General features: G+C 34.7%; 1 protein-coding gene across 3 annotated transcripts in view; it reads left to right on the top strand.

Moving 5' to 3' along the window:
• HDX (highly divergent homeobox) overlaps positions 1 to 19,816 on the top strand; it is a 198,459-nt gene extending 178,643 nt beyond the window's left edge. For 2 of the 3 annotated variants that reach the window (XM_011952937.1, XM_011952936.1), the window contains 3 exons: positions 3,682 to 3,765; positions 11,380 to 11,502; positions 15,681 to 19,812. In XM_011952937.1, coding sequence (XP_011808327.1) covers positions 3,682 to 3,765; positions 11,380 to 11,502; positions 15,681 to 15,806 — 333 coding nt within the window. In that variant the 3' untranslated portion in view covers positions 15,807 to 19,812. Of the gene's footprint in view, positions 1 to 3,681; positions 3,766 to 11,379; positions 11,503 to 15,680 lie in introns of all 3 variants that reach the window. The other variant, XM_011952935.1, reaches the window with a different exon arrangement.
• Positions 19,817 to 20,355: the final 539 nt, after the last annotated feature.

The following is a 20,355-nucleotide window of genomic DNA, read 5'->3' as shown; positions in this document are numbered from 1 at the left end:
GGATGTCTCCCAGTTAGGCTACTCAGGGGTCAGGGACCCACTTGAGCAGGCAGTCTGTCCCTTCTCAGATCTCAACCTCCATGTTGGGAGATCCACTGCTCTCTTCAAAGCTGTCAGACAGAGTCCTTCACATCTGCACAGGCCTCTGCTGCTTCCCCTGTTGTTGTTTAGCTGAGCCCTGTCCCCAGAGGTGGAGTCTACAGAGACAGGCAGGTTTCCTTGAGCTGCTGCGAGCTCCACCCAGTTCGAGCTTCCCAGCGGCTTTGTTTACCTACTTAAGCCTCAGCAATGGCGGGCGCCCATCCCCAGCCTTGCAGGTTAGATCACAGACTGCTGTGTTCACAATGAGGTAGGCACCATAGCCGTGGGACCCTCCCGGCAAGGTGTGGGTATAATCTCCTGGTGTGTGCGTTTGCTTAAAGTGCATTATTGGGGTGGGAATTACCCTATTTTCCAGGTGTTGTGTGTCTCAGTTCCCCTGGCTAGGAAAAGGGATTTCCCTCGCCCTGCTTCAGCTCTCGCTGGTCCAGCTGTAGCAGCTGACCAGCACCGATTGTCCCGCACTCCCCAGTGAGATGACCCCAGTACCTCAGTTCAAAATGCAGAAATCACCGGGGCTGTGTGGCTCGCGCCTGGAGTTGGAGACTGGAGCTGTTCCTATTCGGCCATCTTGCTCCGCCCCCCCCTTTTTTTTTGAGACAGAGTCTGGCTCTGTCGCCCAGGCTGGAGTACAGTGGGCGATCTCGGCTCACTGCAACCTCTGCCTCCCGGGCTCACGCCATTCTCTGCCTCAGCCTCCGGAGTAGCTGGGACTACAGGCGCCCGCCACCACGGCCGACTAGTTATTTTTTGTATTTTTAGTGGAGACGGGGTTTTACCGTGTTAGCCAAGATGGTCTGGATCTCCTGATGTCATGATCCGCCTGCCTCAGCCTCCCAAAGTGCTGGAATTACAGGCCTGAGCCACCACGCCCAGCCAACAAGCTATTTTTCTTCAACATGGTTAGCAAAGAGCAGATTTCTACCTATTTGACAGATGGCAGAATTAAAACAGAGTTTGGCATGAGATCCTGAAGGAAACCTTTTTTAGTTGTGGCACGTGTATGCAAAAATTTTTGACTCTGTTCTCTGTTCAGAACATACCTCTCTATGGTGTGTTTGGAACTCTTTTTCCTCCTATTAATAGTTAAATTGTACTCTGGTTAGTCATCTTACAAATCACAATATAGGAGGAAAGATAGTATTAAATGTTTGAATAGCAAATAGAAGCAGGTTGTGCGTGGAGTAAACTGGGTTTTGTGAAAATGTAAACAGGTAGTGATGCTCTCTATGCAGCTGTTTTAGCAACATCTGTTTATATTCTGCCCTATCAAGTAATCCTATAATCAAAATGGTATTGCTTCAGATATAAAGGGGAATGTCATTGTCCTTTTTTTTTTGCTTTTGAATCAGTGTTCTGTGTTTGATTGCAGCCACTAAAAATAGCCAAATAATTGACTTTTTTTGGTTACAAAACAGCTGTGACTTTAGGGTCTACCTTGACTTTCATTACAAGCATTATTTATTTCACAGCGTAGTCCTGTCACATGTCTTTAATAAAAGTTGAGAGCATAAAATAGTCTTGCTGTTTTTTTGTTTGTTTGTTTGTTAAATAACAATAATGTATACCAGTGTTTTCTATAAGCAGAATATAGTTTAGGATTGTGTTTTACTGATTTGAGTCCTGGTTGAAGTCAATGTTTGACCCTTCTAACACTAAGTTCAACCAGCATACAGGAAAACAGCTTTGATTATGAGGCAAAGTCGTGTTTTTATTAGATAGCTACTAGTAATTGTTTTCCATGGTTATGAGTTGTGCTCATCTTAAATTCCACAAACTAATAATCTTCTGCTACATATTTGAGTTTTAGTATGCAAGTAATATACAGTTTACAAATTGAAACATCTTTCTCTTTAAAGATATGCTCATTTTGAGTCTAAATTTCTCTGTGTTGAATCTCCTTTGCAGCGGATATTTGAAGATAATGAATGAAGCCATGGCATGGGATGACTCACAGTCATTTAGGCACCTAATTTTTCAAAAAGCAATTGATTTTTTAGAAACAAAACTCCAAACTTTCAAAGGGTAATCTCCTCTGCCTGTAACTTTTGATTGCCCCCAATTATTCATGGTTGACAAATCAAACAGACATATAAGACCTATTTAAATGCACACATCTATAAGGTGGTCTTTGGTGCGTCCCTCCCTGAATTGCTTAGCTCCTTTTTCCCAGAGCCAATCCAAATATATAGAGAATCTAAAACATATCAAAAAATATCAAATATGAGGTCTTGGAAGAGCTGACATGATGAAGCCCCAATTTTATAGAGATTAGAATAGAAAACAAAATACTGGATTCACTGCAGGCAGCAGTAGAAAGTAATTTCACTGCAGCTGTTTTCCTGACTCAAAAGCCTGCAGGTCACAAATCCTGTAATAGTATCGTATCCTCATATGCAATATATTAAATATAATCATTCCAAGTGAATTTGTGACTTTTAATCACCATATATAAATATATTTGTATGTGTGTGCATATATATGTGTGTGTGTGTGTATACACACACACACACACACACACACACAGACAGGGTAGGAAGCCTGATTTCAAATTCTGCCTACAACATGTTGCTATTTATGTGCTTGTTCTTAAAAGACCGTCTAGTGACTGAATATAGCTTAGTTTTTCCTTTTTTAAAATTTTTCTTTGGGTTGGCAGGCTTTAAATATTTAAAGGAATTTTTTCTTAACTGTGTTTTTTACATGCGAAAGAAAAAAATAGAGCTGGTTTTATTTATACCTTTTTTTCCTTTTTTTTTTAAAAAAAAAAATCATGTGATTAGAGAACTTGCCCCCTGATGATTGGAGCTCATTGATCATTTTTTTTTCCATCAACGCTGAACAGTTTTGTTCATTCTTTCGACAGATATTTAATTAGTATTAGTACCTACTGTGGGCAAGATATTGTACAAGCTATGCTATGACTTTTCTTTAAAAAAGCTAAAGATAATTTAATCTGTCTCTCTCCTTTCTCTTTCTCCCTTTTCCTCTCTCTCCACCTCCTCATCCTGGATGTCACTCTTCAATGAAGGAAACAAATCATCATGATATTTTTATCATTATATCATAGATGCCTGCTTTTAATTAGTTGTCGAGCTAAAGTTGTGCAGTGTGCAGTAAATATTGGAATTTTTAAAAATGGTATTTGATTTTGGAATATGTCATATGCTGACATTTTACATTAGAAGTCACAAAGAGGCATGTGGAAACTTACAAAAGAAACCTATTCCATCAATTGTGTGTTTACCCCCATTAAAATAGACCACCATTACAGGAAGTGAATTTCCTGTCACTGGAGGGTGCTGTTTAAGCAGTTCGCCTGTTTTGTTAGGGATATTGTAAAAATACATTTTCTATTTTAAATAGTATTTATGTTTTTATTTACCAGTCATCAGTTAAAGGTAGAGGGAGGTGGCTCAGACACACACTATGTGTAACACTGAGGAGCCAGTCAGTTATCAGAGTTCATTCCAGATAATCTAGACTAGACAACCTGAACATTGAATGCATATTTTCTATACATTGCTGAGTGTAGTAAGAATGATGTGATATATATTTGTAACTTCTCTACTTCTGTTACAGAAAATAGAAATTATTGATGATGAAGAAAGTGACATGATAAGTAATTCTGAAGTAGAACAAGTAAACTCTCTCTTGGATTATAAGGTAAGTAAATTAAAATTATGAATTTATTAAGAGAAGATATTAAATGAGGCAGAATTTTACAATACCTATGTTACTCCTATTTAATAAGTTAAGCATTCTGAGGCTCTGCATTAATTCTTTCTGACAACTTGAATATCAGTCAGAGTGCTGATTATTTTAATTATTGTGTCTGGTTTAGGGGTTATGATCTTAGGCAAAGAGTTTGCTGAGCGGAGTAAGTATGGATGGTATATGGCAGGATGGAGGCAGTACTTAGTGGTGGTCAACATGAAATGTATAACAAAGCTTTTCGAAAGCCAAAGTTCATTTTTAAATGATGGTAAAAGGGATATTTTTTCCCAGTGGACTTTGGTAATTTTATCCTAAATTTTTACTTCTTCTGTAGATAATTTTTAAAAATATAATAATATACCTGTTCTAGGAGAAGTTTACATACAATTTCCAAAGCAAATACAGAATGAATATGAATACAGATGACCTTTTCTTAATGTCATTTGTTACTAAATTGAAAAACTGCCTTTGACAGGGTGCTATACATATTTTTTTAATTAAATCTGAACATAATCTATTAGTCTGTATGTCAATATGTTTTCTGCATAGATTTATAAAAGTTGTCCCTTTGATAATGATTATTCTATCTTACTAGGTAACTTTGGGGCCTTCTGAAATTTTGGCCACACAGCCTTTTTCATACACAAAAGTTCTTGTCATGAAATATCATCAGTGTTCAAAGCAGAGATTAGTAATGTTAAAATGTTAACAGAAAATAGTATTTAATCAGAAAGTACAACAGCTGTCATTTCCTCAAAAATCTTTTCAGTTTTACTATAATTGAAATGTATGCCATCCAACAGATTCTGTTTTCCAAATATTCATAGCATGTCAAGCTTTAAAATATTTAATATTGTAAACACAGAAGGGAAATATCTTTTGAAATGTATTTCCTAAATGGCCAAAGAACTGATAAAATCCTATGTTTCGACTGTATTTCCAACTAACAAAATTATAAATTTGTTGGTTCTGAAATACAAGAGATTATGATAATCTCTCCTACATGGCCATATAATATTTCTAAATGCCCAGTTCAGGATTACAATGTCTCCGCATGCCACAACTTGGCACAGGTTGTGGAAACTACAGATGAAAGGACTGGATTGCACAGCTGTTAAGTGTACTCCTCTTAGCACTCTCAAGTATGTCAAAGAGGGTTGGGCCCAGGACTCAGAGGATTCTTTCCAAGACCTCTCGCCTCTTGGGTGGCAGTCTACTTGAAAAAGTTTGGTGCTAAAAACCAGAAGAGGGCAGGGCAGAGTGTCTAGTCCAGAAATGTTTGTTAATATTTTCATTGAACTCTAAAGAGCATTGTATCAATCCAGTGTTTTCCATTGTAATAAATTCTGTGGAAACAAGGGGTCATTTACTGCCCCATTAGGGATTTTCTTGTATGTTTTATATAACTGCCTCTGTCTTGGCAGTTCCATAAAGTTATTTTATTTAATCTTCAAAATTCAGCACCTATATAGAAAATATATCTTTTTGTAATCATGATTTTAAAATTTTTCAACTCACCTCACATGAACTTTGTTACTTCTAAAGGAAAGGTAAGCAAAACCTCATATAGCAGTTCTTGTTACTGATGTCAAGATGTTGATTTTAAAAAGCCCTACCAGTTTAGTAATTGAATCTGTCTTCAGAGAAAATGTTGTACCCCTTGGTATACACATACTAGTGTTTCTTGTTTGGGGATGAAAACCACATTGTTGATATCTTAAGTACCATTATGCATCGCTTAATGATGGGGATAAATTCTGAGAAACCCATTGTTAGGCAATTTTGTCATTGTGCAAAACATCATAAAGTGTACTTACACAAACCTAGATGTATATAGCCTACTACATACCTAGCGTGTATGATATAGCCTATAGCTTCTAGGCTACAAACCTATACAGCACGTCACTGCATTGAATACTGTAGGCAATTGGAACACAAAGGTAAGTATTGTGTATCTTACCATAGAGAAGTTAATCATTGTACTATGGCGTTATGATGGCTACAACGTCACTAAGTGATAGAAATTTTTCAGCTCAATTATAATTTTATGGGATGACTGTCATTATATGTGGCACACTGTTGACTGAAATGTTGTTATACAGCACATGATGATATATTCATCATAAACTTCTTGTGAGAAGAGACTTACTTTATTCACCTATGTGTTACCTGGTTGAGAGTCTGTCTCATAACTGTTCAACTGTAACTATAGTTATAGTAGTTGCTGAGTGAGTGAACAAATTACTTAATTTATCTTTGGAAATAATTTTAAAACTATTATGCAAGTACTCATTTACATAAAATCAGGAGCTGAATCATTGTATTTTTTCCCCTACACTGAATTATTCAGTCTGTCATTCTTGGGATTTCATGTAGCAAACTGAAAGAATGTTTCCAATGGTGCATTTGACACTTACTACTATGCAACCATCAATAGTGGAGTTTTTGATTGAGATACATCACTAGAAATCCATGTTCTTCGGAATTCTATCTAACACAAAATGTTTATGAGATACGTTGATGGGCTCAGTACCTGAGGCAGGAGTAACTGCATCATAAAATAGCACCTCAGACTTGGCAGCCATTAATAGCTTGCTCTGAGATCAAAGCTCTGGTCAACGTGGAACCTGGAGTTCTCCTTACTATCATCTTGACAAAGAATTAACAAAGCTTACTCAAAATGTAGGTAGGACTTTAACAACAATAAAAATAAGATAGATCTTGTTTTATGAAATTCAGTAACTGATGTTATAATACTAGTTCCTCTCACAAGCATTGATTTACTTAGAAAATCTGGAAAGTATACATAAATTACTGCCTGTTATCTAGAAAGTATTTAATAGGTTTGCAAAGCAGCTCTGTGAAGAAAATGTCTGCAATATTAAATTATCTTAAAGCTGTTTATATTTTTCAAACATTGCATAAATACTGAGGAGGAGAAATATTTGCATGGACAATTAGAAGTCTGCATATCAAAAGATGCTTCATGACTTTTGTAAATGTGAATTAATGTTTCCCAATACACTGTGAATGCAGCTAAGAAGGACTGTGCATTCAAACCACATACTACTATAATGATAACGTATATCTCTTGTATTAGAAAAGTCTTCCTAGTCAGCACTTTACTAATACTACTGCTCCGACAATGAATACTAATAAAGCAAAGGCTTAAAATTAGTAAAATACATCATGACAGGAGTATGTTGAATTATATTATAATGCTTACTTATAATTTAGATTTTTATAGAGTGCTCTGGATAAGGAATTTAACTTGTGCAGATGATTCACTTGATATTAAATGGTCTGAGAAGAAGCAGTTTTATCAGGTAAAAAAAGCTTTTAACTAAGCTGATAAAATAAATGGTATAGTAAATATCTTAATAGATTGAATATGATAAATACTACAGCATCCTCTCAATTGAAACAACAAAAATACCCATAGAACCAATTAATTGTAATATACTTTAATTTGGTTTTGTGAACAAATGCTGTTAAAAGTCCTGCTATGATTTTGAGACCAGTTTGCCAGATGCAAAGAATAATCATAGCCTACTTTCATGTTTTTTGAAATGGTAACTGGCTGATTATTTATTTACAATAATTTTTACTTTTTAATTTTAAGCTGACAAGATTTGTGTATATTTATAGGGTACAAAATGCTGTTATGATTTATGAGTACAATGTGGATTAATTAAATCAAACTACATAACATATCCATCACCACAAATTACCATATTTTGTGATGAAAGCATCTCAACTTTTCTCATAGTGATTTTGAAATGTACAATATATTATTATTATTTACCATATTCACCATTCATACAATTCAGCATATAAAAATATTTTGTTGTTTGAAAAAACGTGGACAGAATTGGAGAACATTATGATAAATGAAATAAGCCAGAAACAGAAAGACTCCCACCAAGTTCTCATTTATGTGCACAATAAAAAATAATCAAATTCAAACAAGCAGATAGTAGAATGGTGGTTACCAAGGGCTTGCGGGAAATTGGGAAATAAGGAAATGATGGTCACAGGTTACAAAGTGTCAGTTAGACAGAAGGAAAAGGTTTTGTTTCGCCCCTTTGGGATAGACTTTATTTTTAACCAGGTTAATTGATGCATAATTTTCATACAATAAAATTCCTCTTCTTAAGTATACAGTTAGATGAGTTTTGACAGGTGGACATAGTTGTGTAAACACCACCATAATTTGTTTATTCACCTGCTAATGAAGTCTTGAACTGCTTCTGGTTTGGGACTATTATAAATAAACCTGCTATGAATATTGATAAGTCTTTTTATGACATGTGTTTTCATTTATCTTGGGCAAATACCTCAAAGTAGGATTGCTGAGTCTTATGTTAAGAAAGATTGTGTTGAATTTCATAAGAAATTGCCAAAACATTTTCCAAAGTAGCTGTACCATTTTACCCTTTCACCAAAAATGTATGTATTAATAAACCAAAAATAAAATTCTAAGACCCTCAACCATCTGAATGAACCCTCCCTCTTGGCCAAGGGCATTCCAAAGTTAATCTGAAAAATGAGTTCAGGCCATGATGGGAATGGCGAGCTGGCCATGCCTCATCATATCTTCCTCCCGTTTGGAATTACTGATAAAACAGATTCTTTAAGTCTGATAAGAAACACTTACAATCTAGTCTCTCTGAAGCCTGCTATCTGGAACCTTCATCTGCAAGATAAAACCTTGGTCTCCACAACCCCCAATCATAACTCAGACATTCCTTTCTATTGATAACTCTTTCAAGAAATTGCCATTCAGAAAATCTTTGAATCTGTGTTTGACCTGGAAACCTCTGCTTCCATTGCCCCTCCTTTCTGAACCAAATCAATGTACAACTTACAAATATAGATTTATGCCTTGTGTCTTTCTAAAATGTATGAAATCAAGTGGTGGCCCAACCACCTTGGGCACATTTCTCAAGATCTCCTGAGGGTTGTGTTACAGGTCATTGGTCACTCATATTTGGCTCAGAATCAATCTCTTCAAGCATTTTGTAGAGGTTGACACCTTTTGTCAACATGTATGAGACTTCTAATTGCTCCACATTCTTGTCAGCACTTGGTATTGTCAATCTCTTTAACTATCGTAATATGTCAGTAGTAGTATCTCTTTGTAATATGTCAGTAGTAGTACTGACATATTGTAATATGTCAGTAGTTTTAATCTGTATTTCTTTAAGGATAAATGACATTAAGCATATTTTCATGTGCTTATTAGTCATTCAGATACTTGGTTTGATGAAGAGTGTGTTCAGATATTTTGCTTTTTACTTTGTTGCTCATCTCATAATTGAGTTGTAAGTTCTTTATGTATTCTGAATCCAAGTCCTTTGTCAGATGTATGGTTTGAAAATATTTTCTCCCTATATATGGCTTTATTTTTTATTTTCTTTACAATATATTTTAAAGAGCAAAGTTTTTTTTTGTATTGTTTTGTTTTCTTTGTTGACATAGGGTCTCACTCTCACCGAGACTGAAGTGCAGTGGTGTGATCATGGCTCACCACAACCTCAAACTCTTGGGCTCAAGCAGTCCTCTTGCTTCAGCCTCCTGAGTAGCCGGAACTATAGCTGCATGCCACCACACCATACCATGTCAGGCTATACATATATATATATATTTGGTAGAGACAGGGTCTTGCTATGTTGCCCTAGTTGGTTTAAAACTCCTGACCTCATTTTATAAAATAGGTCTTTCTTGAGGCTAGGCACAATAATGTATCCCAGTAATACCAACACTTTGGGAGACTGATGTGGGAGGATTGCTTGAGACCAGGAGTTCAAGACTGGCCTGGGCAAAGCAGGGAGATCCCATTTCTACAAAAAAGTTAAAAAACAATTAGCCAGGGATGGTGGTGCATACTTGTAGTCTAGCTAATGAGGTGAGAGGATCTCTTGAGCACAGTAGTTCAAGGTGGCAGTGAGTTATGATTGTACCACTGCACTCCAGTATGGGCAACAGAGCAAGTCCCTGTCTCTAAATAAAAAAAAAATAAATAAATAAAATTAATTTAACTAAATAAATTAAAATAAAAGTTTTCTTTTTTTTAAGTTCCATAATTTTTGTGTTCTATTTAAGGAACTTTTTGCCTAACGCAAGGTAACAAAGATTTTCTCCTCTGTTTTCCTCTAAAAGTTTCAGTTTTATTATGCATTTTAGTTTTAGGTCTATGATCCATGTCTTGTTACATTTTGCCTATGATGTGAGGTAAGGGTTGATAATTTTTTTTTTTTTTTTTTGCATGTGGATTTACATTTGTTTAACCACTGTTTGTTGAAAAACAATATTTTATCTATTGGGTGACCTCAGCACCTTTGTTGAAAATCAATCGACCATTTTTGTGGGGATTTATTTCTCATCTCTATTTTTTTCTATCGGTTGATATGTCTACCCTTATGCAATACCATCCTTTCTTGATTACTGTGGCTTTTATAGTAAATCTGAATATTCAGAGCACTTTCATGGCCATTATCTTATTTGAGTGTTAGAGCCCTCCAAGCTAGAACTGTCAGGGATTACCAGTATAATAACCATTTTACTGATGAGTAAAGAGTGTCACCCACCCAAGTTTACAGTTATCAGTAGACCTGGCACTAGAATACTCCCAAATATTAGTCCAGTTGTTTTACCTATGCAACCAGCAAAAATAGTAAAGAGTAACTGATTTTTACACTAATGGTACACAGTAGTACATTTTCAGATTTTTTGGAATAACAGACTCCTACTTAATCTGTGGAGGCTCAGCAAACAACTTAAGACAGTCTTAGTAATTTCAGGCTCTTCCTTGTGCAAATTAACCATTTACGTTCTGAGTAGTTGGCTTTCTGAATGGCAAATTCAACATTATTGTGTCTGCTATTGCTCTTTGGGTTAATTGGACTCCGTCTATTCTCAATTTTTTTTTTTTTTTTTTTTTTTTTTGAGACGGAGTCTCACTCTTGTTGCCCAGGCTGGAATGCAGCAGCACAATCTCCACTCACTGCAGCCTCTGTCCGCCTCCCGGGTTCAAGTGATTCTTCTGCCTTAGCCTCCTGAGTAACTTGGACTACAGGCACATGCCGCCACGGACGACTAATTTTTGTGTTTTTAGTAGAGACGGGGTTTCACCATGTTGGCCAGGCTGGTCTCAAACTCCTGACCTCAGGTGATCCGCCCGCCTCTGCCTCCCAAAGTGCTGGGATTACAGGTGTGAGCCACGCGCCCAGTCTTTATTCTTAATCTTAATCTAAATGCCAATCAGGCTTGATAGAGGAGGGGTCTTTCCAAGAAGGGAGCTGTTTTTTGGTTTTTCTCTTACTGGAACTGATTGGATTGGTTTTTTATCTTAAAAATTGTTTTCTATTGTGATTTGCTTAAAAGGCAGCCTATGACTAATAGGATCATTTTCTTCCATGCTTTGTATTCCTTTATGTTAACATTTTGTTTTCTTTATTGTCCTTCTTATTTGATGGTTTTTAAGAATTTTATTGTGTATCAAACATGTACACTCCTAGGTTTACATAAGGTAATTGTATCATTTGATATTTTCTCTTTCAGAATGAAGAAGTCAAATTCATTGAAAATGAGCTAGAGATTCAAAAGCAAAAATACTTTAAACTTCAGACTTTTGTCAGAAGCTTGATATTAGCTATGAAAGCTGACGATAAGGAACAACAGCAGGTAGGTCCCAGGAGAGAGTACTAAGCTGCAATGTATTAAGTCGAAAAGTGGTATGTCACACTTGGGTTCCTCATATATTTTCATTTTTATACTTCATTTCTGTTTGGCATGGAGGAAATATTTGTTATTTCATGACTTTTGCAAAACAGTTTTCTTGAGAATAGCTGCTCAGGTTTTCAATGCTGCTTCATTGGAAAATCAAAATAATTGATTAACATGCTTTTAATTTCAGGTTAGTCTTTAGGTGGGAAAAATAATTTTAAAATTAATTTCAAAGAAATTTCTGAAAATGTTGATAGAGACTGGGCTACCCTAACTAGAGAGGCACGTATTTTGGGAACTTTTGTGAATGAAAGAGTTAAAGCATTTCTTTGCCTCTCTTCTGGATCTTAATTTCTTGTTAACCTTCACTACAGTTCACAGATGTTTGGACATCTTCTGTTCTGTAATGTGTTGCTCATCACTAAGAAAATATGAAATTACTTTGTGAAATTCTTTGTTTCCACAGTGCATCACTTACTTTTCCCAATTTAAGTATTTGAGCATTTGAATTTTTGACTCCAAAGATGAAATTTACTGTCTTTTGCATGTTGATGTGGGTTTTTGTTTACCAGTTCTTCCCAAATTACATTTTGTGTCTCAAATATTCATGTGAAATCTATATAATAATTTGTTAGGCCTGCTAAAAACTATAGAATTATAATAAATGTTCCATTTAATATTAAATTATACCAAATTTTCATTTGAACTATATGTTATTATGCTGATTCCTTGTCACAGTTCTATAGGAGTGGTGTGAGACACAGGTAACCCTTATCTTACTTAGGAAACAGTCTCAGAGGTTTTTATTCATCAAGGAATGTCAGGAGTACAAATATTCATCTCTTATATCAAAGAAAGACAGCATGTATATAGCCCACCCCAGATATTCCTAAGGAAAAAGATTAAAGCCATAGCATCCTATAAGCCTCCTTTGTTTTTCAATGAAATAGCCTTTATATATTTTACTGAAGTGCTGAACCACAAAATCGAAACTAATGAATTTACTCATGAGGCTCAAACCAGCAAGTATATTATGTATCAAGTTTTATGAATTTTACTCCCTGTGCACCCCATCACACACACACACAGACATTCCAAGACAGTAGCTTTCATTTATCTTTGCCAGCTTAATTTAAGCATATTGGTTTATTATGTGAGTTATGTATATTCCGTGACATACTGAAAATGTGTTTATTTTTTAGAAACCTAAAAATGCAGATTTTAAATGAATAGGGGAGATAGTTTTGAACATGGTCCCAAGAGTACCGTAAATTTTAAATAAGTGTGAATAAACAAAATTAGGTACAAGCAGAGGAATAACTTGAAGTGTGGCCCTTGTTTTGAAAGTCATAGCATGGTTGTGAATTCAGAATTATATGGCCAAGTAACTAGCAAGTTTCTGTGTCTCTTGACATCTAGGACTAGTACACAGACTCCATTTTATTTCCTAATTCTAACCTCATTCTTGGTTTGGTTCTTTTCCCAATACCAATAACAAATAAGAAGTGTAACTAATGTGCATTTTTATTTTTCTCTTCCTTTCTACTTTCCCTCTGATTAAAGACTAATAAATTAATATGTGGACAAAAGTTGGCTGAAAGAGAACATGATTCAAAAATTGTAGTGAACTTCATAGCCAGTATAATCAGCACCAAATAGAAACTACTAATTTGTATAATTAAGAATGAGTATAATGAATCTCAGAATATGGTCACAAAATATAGAAGACACGAATAGTAGTCCAAAAAAGTTATCTAGGTAATCACTTAAACTACTGATCTTTACATCATGAAATATTTTTGGGTTTATTTCTGGAATTAATTTTATTCTACCTTATAAAAGACAACCATGTGTCACTGTTTTTTAATTTTAAAACAAATTTTCAGTGTTCTTCTATTAATCTTGATTTGTGTAAGTTGAGTGAGATGTGTGGTCCATAGAATATTTTGGACCATTGAAGTAGTCCAGGGTTTACAAAATGTGATAGTCTTTGACTGAAACACTAGATTACCCAAAGATTTTGTTGTTGTTGTTGTTTAAATCAATTAGCCACTTTAAAAATCAAAGTAATATTTTCAGCATTATACTTAGTCATTTGCTATGGTCTTGCTTCTGCTGATAATTCACTGTGTGTTCCTAGCCAGATCAATAGCCTTTCTTGAACTTCAATTTCTCCACTTTGCGAGTGGGATAAGAATGATTAATACTACAGAAATTGATATTCATACCATAGGGTCTAGAATAATTGTTATGGAAACTGATCATATGGAAAATGCTTTAATCTCTTGGGAAAAATGACAGTAGGTCAGAACCTGAGGATAGCTGTTGTTTATGAAACATTTGTAATAAAGAAAGTTAATTGTATTCACCTTAGTATCTGTGAAAAAGGCAGTTCCAACAACTGTTATAATCCAAAGATTTTTTCAGTTGCAAATCTAGTAAGATACTGAAAGAAGAATTCTAAAGTAGACCACATGTATTAGTAGTGCCCCATGCTGCCTCAGATATTAAAATTTTTGTATATTTTTACTGCACTCATTTTACTCAGTCAACTACTTATAATGCAGTAACAAAGAAATAAATAACAATGCTTCTCTGATTTGTAATCTCCCCACTAAAAATTAGAATATCATTTAATCTCATTATCTTGACTTTCTGACTCTAAGCACATGTTTAATGAATGTTAATTTGAATACTTTCTCCTCTTTAATATGGCATCTTCAAAATTGCAAAGTGAGCTAAATCCGTGATTATTTCACATCGAATGATCAGCCAATGTCAGAAAAGGCCCCATTGCGCTGGGATTGGTTTAGTGGTAAAACACTTTTCTAGGAGAAAATGACTCTGTGTCGTATTACTGCGATCTAGCAACTTAGAAAGCATGCATTACCTTTAAGTTAGTTTACTGTGTATATACTCAGTTCCAGCAATAAATTTATGAGAAATTCAATTTTATAAAATAAATAATAACAGCTTGTCTGCCAGATAGGGTTTAGTCTTCCCTTACATAGCCTGATAAAAATGAGAATGTTTTTATCTTGCCTCTGTGCTGCAAGGCAAGGAGTACAGGATTTGCAGCTGCCACTTCTTTTAATAAAGAGAATGAGTGCATACTGTCTTATTTCAACAGTGGATTTCATATATTCTCCAACATGCCCTTTCTGTTCCTTAATTGGGTAGTGACAAGCTTTTATCTGTTCCTATTCCCTTGGTCCTTATTTACCACTGCACCCAAAGCCCACATTACAAGTAATACTGTCTAAAAATTGTCAGATATGCTACATTATTCTTAGTATTGGAAGCAGCAAATCAGTCATTAAGTTCAAAATTCCTCGTGGTCAAGTGAACATCAGCATTGTCAGCCACATAAAACTTGATCAATCATTTATTTCTTTAGTATGGATGCATGTTCTCCAACTTCAGATAAAACAATTAGACCATGACAAAGCTTAGTTTATCGTTATTGGATTATCCTTATTACTCAAACAGAGAAATGAGTAGCCCTCCAGATACATCATTTCTACAGATAGATCCACTGATTCGGCTGTGCTCTGGTGGGTGCCTGACCATCTGTAGGTATGAATATAGCCTTAAGAAAGAAAAAATAAAATTACTTGGTCTTTTCAAGTTGTTAAAATTTAATCTAAAGTAAAATAGCTGAACGTTTTTCCGAACTGCTAAGTTCTTTCTCCTACTGAAGAACAAAATAGTGTTTTGTTAAATGCAGTCTCCTACAAAGGACAGCACAACTGGCATGAATATTTTAACAAAGAAGGCAATTTTAAATCCCTTAAACAGTGATCAATGCACACTCAAAACCAGTATGAAAATCACTAACCTCAAACACTTCAAAGCACTTGGTTCAGAAGAGTTGCTCAATTCCCTCTTAATATCCCCTTTGTGCAGGTTCCACTCTACACAATTCACACTTTCAACATCTAGAATTTTGTTACTTTCTTAATCATGTATGAAGAATTTTTTCTTTTAGGTAAGTTATTGTCTAAGATCCCAAATTATAAATTATTCTTTAAATCCAAAAAGATAATTCACCATAAGAGGACTACAACTATTAACATAAAATTGAAAAACAATCTATCCACATACTAATTGAAAAATATCATTTTTTTTTTATTCAGGCACTGCTGTCAGATTTACCTCCTGAGTTAGAAGAAATGGATTTCAATCATGCCTCGCTGGAGCCTGATGATACCTCATTCAGTGTATCTTCTTTATCAGAGAAAAATGTCTCAGAAAGTTTGTGATTTCAGTTGGAGGGAATGTTTGATACAGCCTTTTGGCTTTGTAACAGGTGTGCATTTCAAGATAACTGCATTCTGTTGCCCTGGTATTCTTTAGTTGGGAAAACGCATTGTTGAAACGGACATATTCTGTGAAGAATGTACAAGATATAATGGCTACAGTGCAAAAAAATGTAGGTGAAATTTAAAAGCATTGCTTGAGAGACTCATTTTTTAACTGATGGGACTCTGGAAAAAATTTATATTTAAGTTTCAGCAGTTTAACCCTGAAATTTGTTATGTCTAATTTCTAACCAGAGACAAAATAACTAAAGACATTTCAGCATTGCTTATCAAGTTGCTACAGCTTGATTAGCCTTGTTTTTGTAGCCATTACATCTTCTTTCTTCTTCTCTGCTTTTCCTATCATCCACATACACTTTTTCTCGGGAAAGTGGACTGAACATTTAAAACAAAACTTTAAAAAATTATTTAACTCATTATTTAATGAGTTCTCTGATTTATTTTTTAACCCCTATGAGAATTCGACTTAAGCTAATGATTGAAAATTGAAATGATTACAGGTATGTAATTGTAAATTGCTGGTGTTCTTCTATTATCTAACCCAAATATTTGTGTGGGGTTGGGGAAGCACAATGGAAAGGTAATTTAACCAACATAAAGTCAAATAAATTACGAAGTGTACAGAAACAAAATGTTGTCAAAATTAGTCTTGATGGGGATTCTTCATTACTACAAATGACAAATACTGATACAATTGACATTCTGGTAGTAAATTTGTATAACTGAGTTAGATGAAGTGTTACACAAATATTTTAAATTTATCACCATCTTTATAATTCTTTTTTAGTTCTTACATGTTATGAAACAGGAAGTCAAGGTAAGCTGCTGAGATTTTTTAAAAATTTAGTCATTCAGCTTTGCCACAGAATTTACCTCATTTCCATATGAGGCCTGTACAGAGCCATCAGCCAAGGATAGTATTCAAAAAGATTTATACTACTTTGGTTGTAAATCACAGTCTTCTGAATTCCCTGAATACTATTCTATGAGTACACACCTAAAATGGGCAAGCTACCCAGTTGTTCTATTAGTAGGTACCAGATGGCAACACACTGTAGACTGTTCTTTGCAGTTCTTCCTTTCCGGAGTACCAGATGGTATTACCAATACCCATAGAAGAAAAAATGTCAGTTTCTCCCTAAGCTCACAGTGTCATATATTTGTGACTTGGCGGTGTGCAATTGTGTTGCATGGTTAAATTACTATCTGTACCTAAAAGATTAATGAAGTAGGTAGATGGCTGTTTCAGTCATCAAGTTTCTGTTTCCAATTTGTTTTTAATTTTTGTGGGTACATAGTAGGTATTCGGATATTTTTAAAATTTGTAATTAGAGCCTAATTTGATCTTGAAATTTACTAATACCAACTTATGAACACAGAAAGACAGTCATAAATGTCTTTAACCCTGAAGTGTCCCATCCTCCCACACACACAAATAGGTAAGGTCCCACTGATAGTCTCATTTTGTCACTTATTTGTTTATATTGCTTCCACACTACTGATATGGTTCCTTTGTTAATAAGAATATTTCAGTGTTCAGATATGCTTCCTTGAGCCATATGGAGTTTTGCAAATAGTGGTTAGTATTTCTTGCTGACAAGCCAAATTCCATTCAGAGAAAGCAGCACAGAGTAACAGAACCTCAGATATTATGATTAAATATACCAGTCACACCAATTCCTCCATGAGATGAAGAGTCGCCCCCCATATACAGCAAATTTAGAAACCACTTCTTAAGTAGCATGAACAAATTCCAGGTCTTCAAGTCTCTCCTAGGGTCTGCTTCATAGTTATTGAGTTTATCTTTCAAATACAATTACTTCTGCTTCAATTTAAGCCCCTTCTTATTTGGTTCTCATTGCAAATTAAGTATAGGTATACTCTCTCCTATAACTTTTAACACTATAGATTGTATTTGTCACACATCAGCCATTAGTCACTAAATTGAAAAATACTTGTTGAGCTCCTGCTATAGAGAAGACACTGTGCTGGACACTGGTTTTCTCAGCAAACTGTAAACTTCACAAATAATTATTTCTTGTTAACATCTTCTATGATATTAATAAACCTTATTTAAATAGAATTTTTAATAGATTTAAGGTTCTGCTAGGTGTGATTCTTAGAAGGATTTCTAGTCTACAATTTTAGAGAAAGCATAGATGATCTTTCTCTCTCTGTTTAAAGTTTCATCAAAACAGAAACTATATAAATCGTAACAATACATTTAGAACTCCTTTTGACTTGAAATTTGTGTTTCAGCACCAGAATGTTTTCCTTCACCATCACTGGAATTAAAACACTTCTAAAATGAAATGTGGCTGTTCTGTAGCAAGAACCAAAGGAAATACCTGTATCTAGAGAAAAAGAACCATAATTGCCAGATTGAAATTATGCATGGTAGATTTTGAAAAAGATGTCAACGTCAAGCTTTGAAAAGTTGTTATGAAGAAAGTATATTTTTTACATATGTAGATAGGAGTTGGTTTTGAGATATGTTAGAGCAGGAAAAATTATCAGCTTATAATTACTCTTGTGAACATCTTCATGGTTGGGGATAAAAATTAACTAACTAGTGTTTCTTTCTTTAGGGCTTTGAGAGTATTAAAACAGACCTTACTATCTGAAGGCTCTCTCAGGGAGACAGAAGCCATTGTGGAAAAAAAAGAAAACTAAACTAAACAAAAAAAAAAAAAAAAACACACTTCTTTTTTCTTTCAACTACATTTCTTTGCTTTAAGCTTAGAATAGCTAAGCAGTTTTTAAGCCAGAAATGTGTATGTAAGAGCACTTACCTTCCAAAATGTGTACATACGAACAAAAAGGAAGGTATTTTCTTCTTTTCAGCCAAGCTAAACTTATTCACAAGAAAATGCGAATTGCAATTGCTCTGGAGAATAGGAAAATTAGCATATGCAAAGAAAACCTTAAAAGAAAATTGGCCTCTTCATGGAAACTGGGGATATTTTGTTGTAAGGTCAGTTATCAACAGCAGGATTGTTGTATTGCCATTACAAGCATGTGATAGAAATGTTTGTTATTGTTGGAGAAGAAAAGGCTGAGACCCAATTATACTCTATACTCTTTATTCGACCAAGACCTCAAAAGATGTCAAAGAAGCCATTTCTCCAAAGACAGCAACATCTATTGTGAGGCACTTTCATATTCAGCAATCTGTAAGTTTGTAGAAGAAAACCTAAGTGGTGAATTTAAAATAATTCTTGGCTCTAAAATTAACTTTGTTGCCTTTTTGGTGGGGGTGGTGGGAATCGGATTCAGCCCATTTCCAAGGGATAGTTTCCTCATCTCGGACAAATAGTTTGTGATCATTTTTAAAAGACATTCTGAAAACTTTAACTCCTGCCCTTCTTCCATATTACAGTTGTGTTATTCCAGAAATTTTGTCTGCTTTTTTAATATATTAGATTTTCATTCAGATCTTAAACATGCAAACATGTGATAGGTTAGCTTTTTAAGGGAATTATCCATACCACTGTATCTAAATGTTAGGTAAATGGGTAGATTTCTCTTTGAAGTTGGTATTTTCCTTGGCAGACAGCACTGTATCATGCTCTTCACCAAGCTATGCTCTGTAATGCTATAATCGAAGAGGCTACTAACTTGTGAACCTGCAGTCTACACACCATTGCTGAAAACAAACTTTGATGAAGAGCAGATTTGCTAGGGGGAAAAAGAGTAAAGTAATATTTTCATGCAAATATAATTAAAATTGTTTCATTAAAATATATACTGAGTGTATATTGCTCCACATTGAAATTTTATTTTGCATTAACTTGTTAAGTAATTAATTTTAGCAATCCTGCATCCCATTTTACTAGTACTACCTCTGAAATATACTGTCACCTTAAAACCACATCAGACTGTAATGTGAATTTTTGTAGAGTTTTTATTTAAACTTTTATAGAGGCAATAAATGATTTCCAACTAACAGACATCTATTTCTTTATTTTAATATTTATTTTTATAAGCCTTTGTGTTGTAAGCACTTTCACCTTTAAAAGTGGATTATTTTCTCCCCGAAATACGTTCTGATAAAGTGAAAAATGAAGAGAATAATAAGGTGTTGGGGGTCAAAGAAGGGAGAAAATGGAGTGCTCATGTGAAAACTGAGTTGATTTCCAAGCTGACATGTGTACTGTCCTTAACTGACTTTACTTAACTCCAATACCAGTGGAATAAAGTGAATATTTTGTAATAGACAACAAATATGTTCGGGATATTATATTTAAATGGTAACATCAGCAAGTAAATTGCCACAGTGTAACAGAGTGTTATTTTTACAAGAGTTTTTTTGTTTGTTTGTTTGTTTTGTTTTAATGTGGCGATTTTGCATCTAATTTTTCCTAGTTATCTTAGAAACTGGTTGAGCATGCTTTTAATTTGTGTGAAATATGTCTACGCCTTGTCAAAACCTTTTACCAATTAAAACTCTTCATGTTACCTAACTAGTGGGGAAGGAATGAGAAAGGGC

This window comes from Colobus angolensis, unplaced genomic scaffold (assembly GCF_000951035.1).
Source record: "Colobus angolensis palliatus isolate OR3802 unplaced genomic scaffold, Cang.pa_1.0 Scaffold351, whole genome shotgun sequence".
NCBI classification, from domain to species: domain Eukaryota; kingdom Metazoa; phylum Chordata; class Mammalia; order Primates; family Cercopithecidae; genus Colobus; species Colobus angolensis.
The sequence above is the reverse complement of the archived record's forward strand: the minus strand, read 5'-3'. Positions and strand labels throughout refer to the sequence as shown.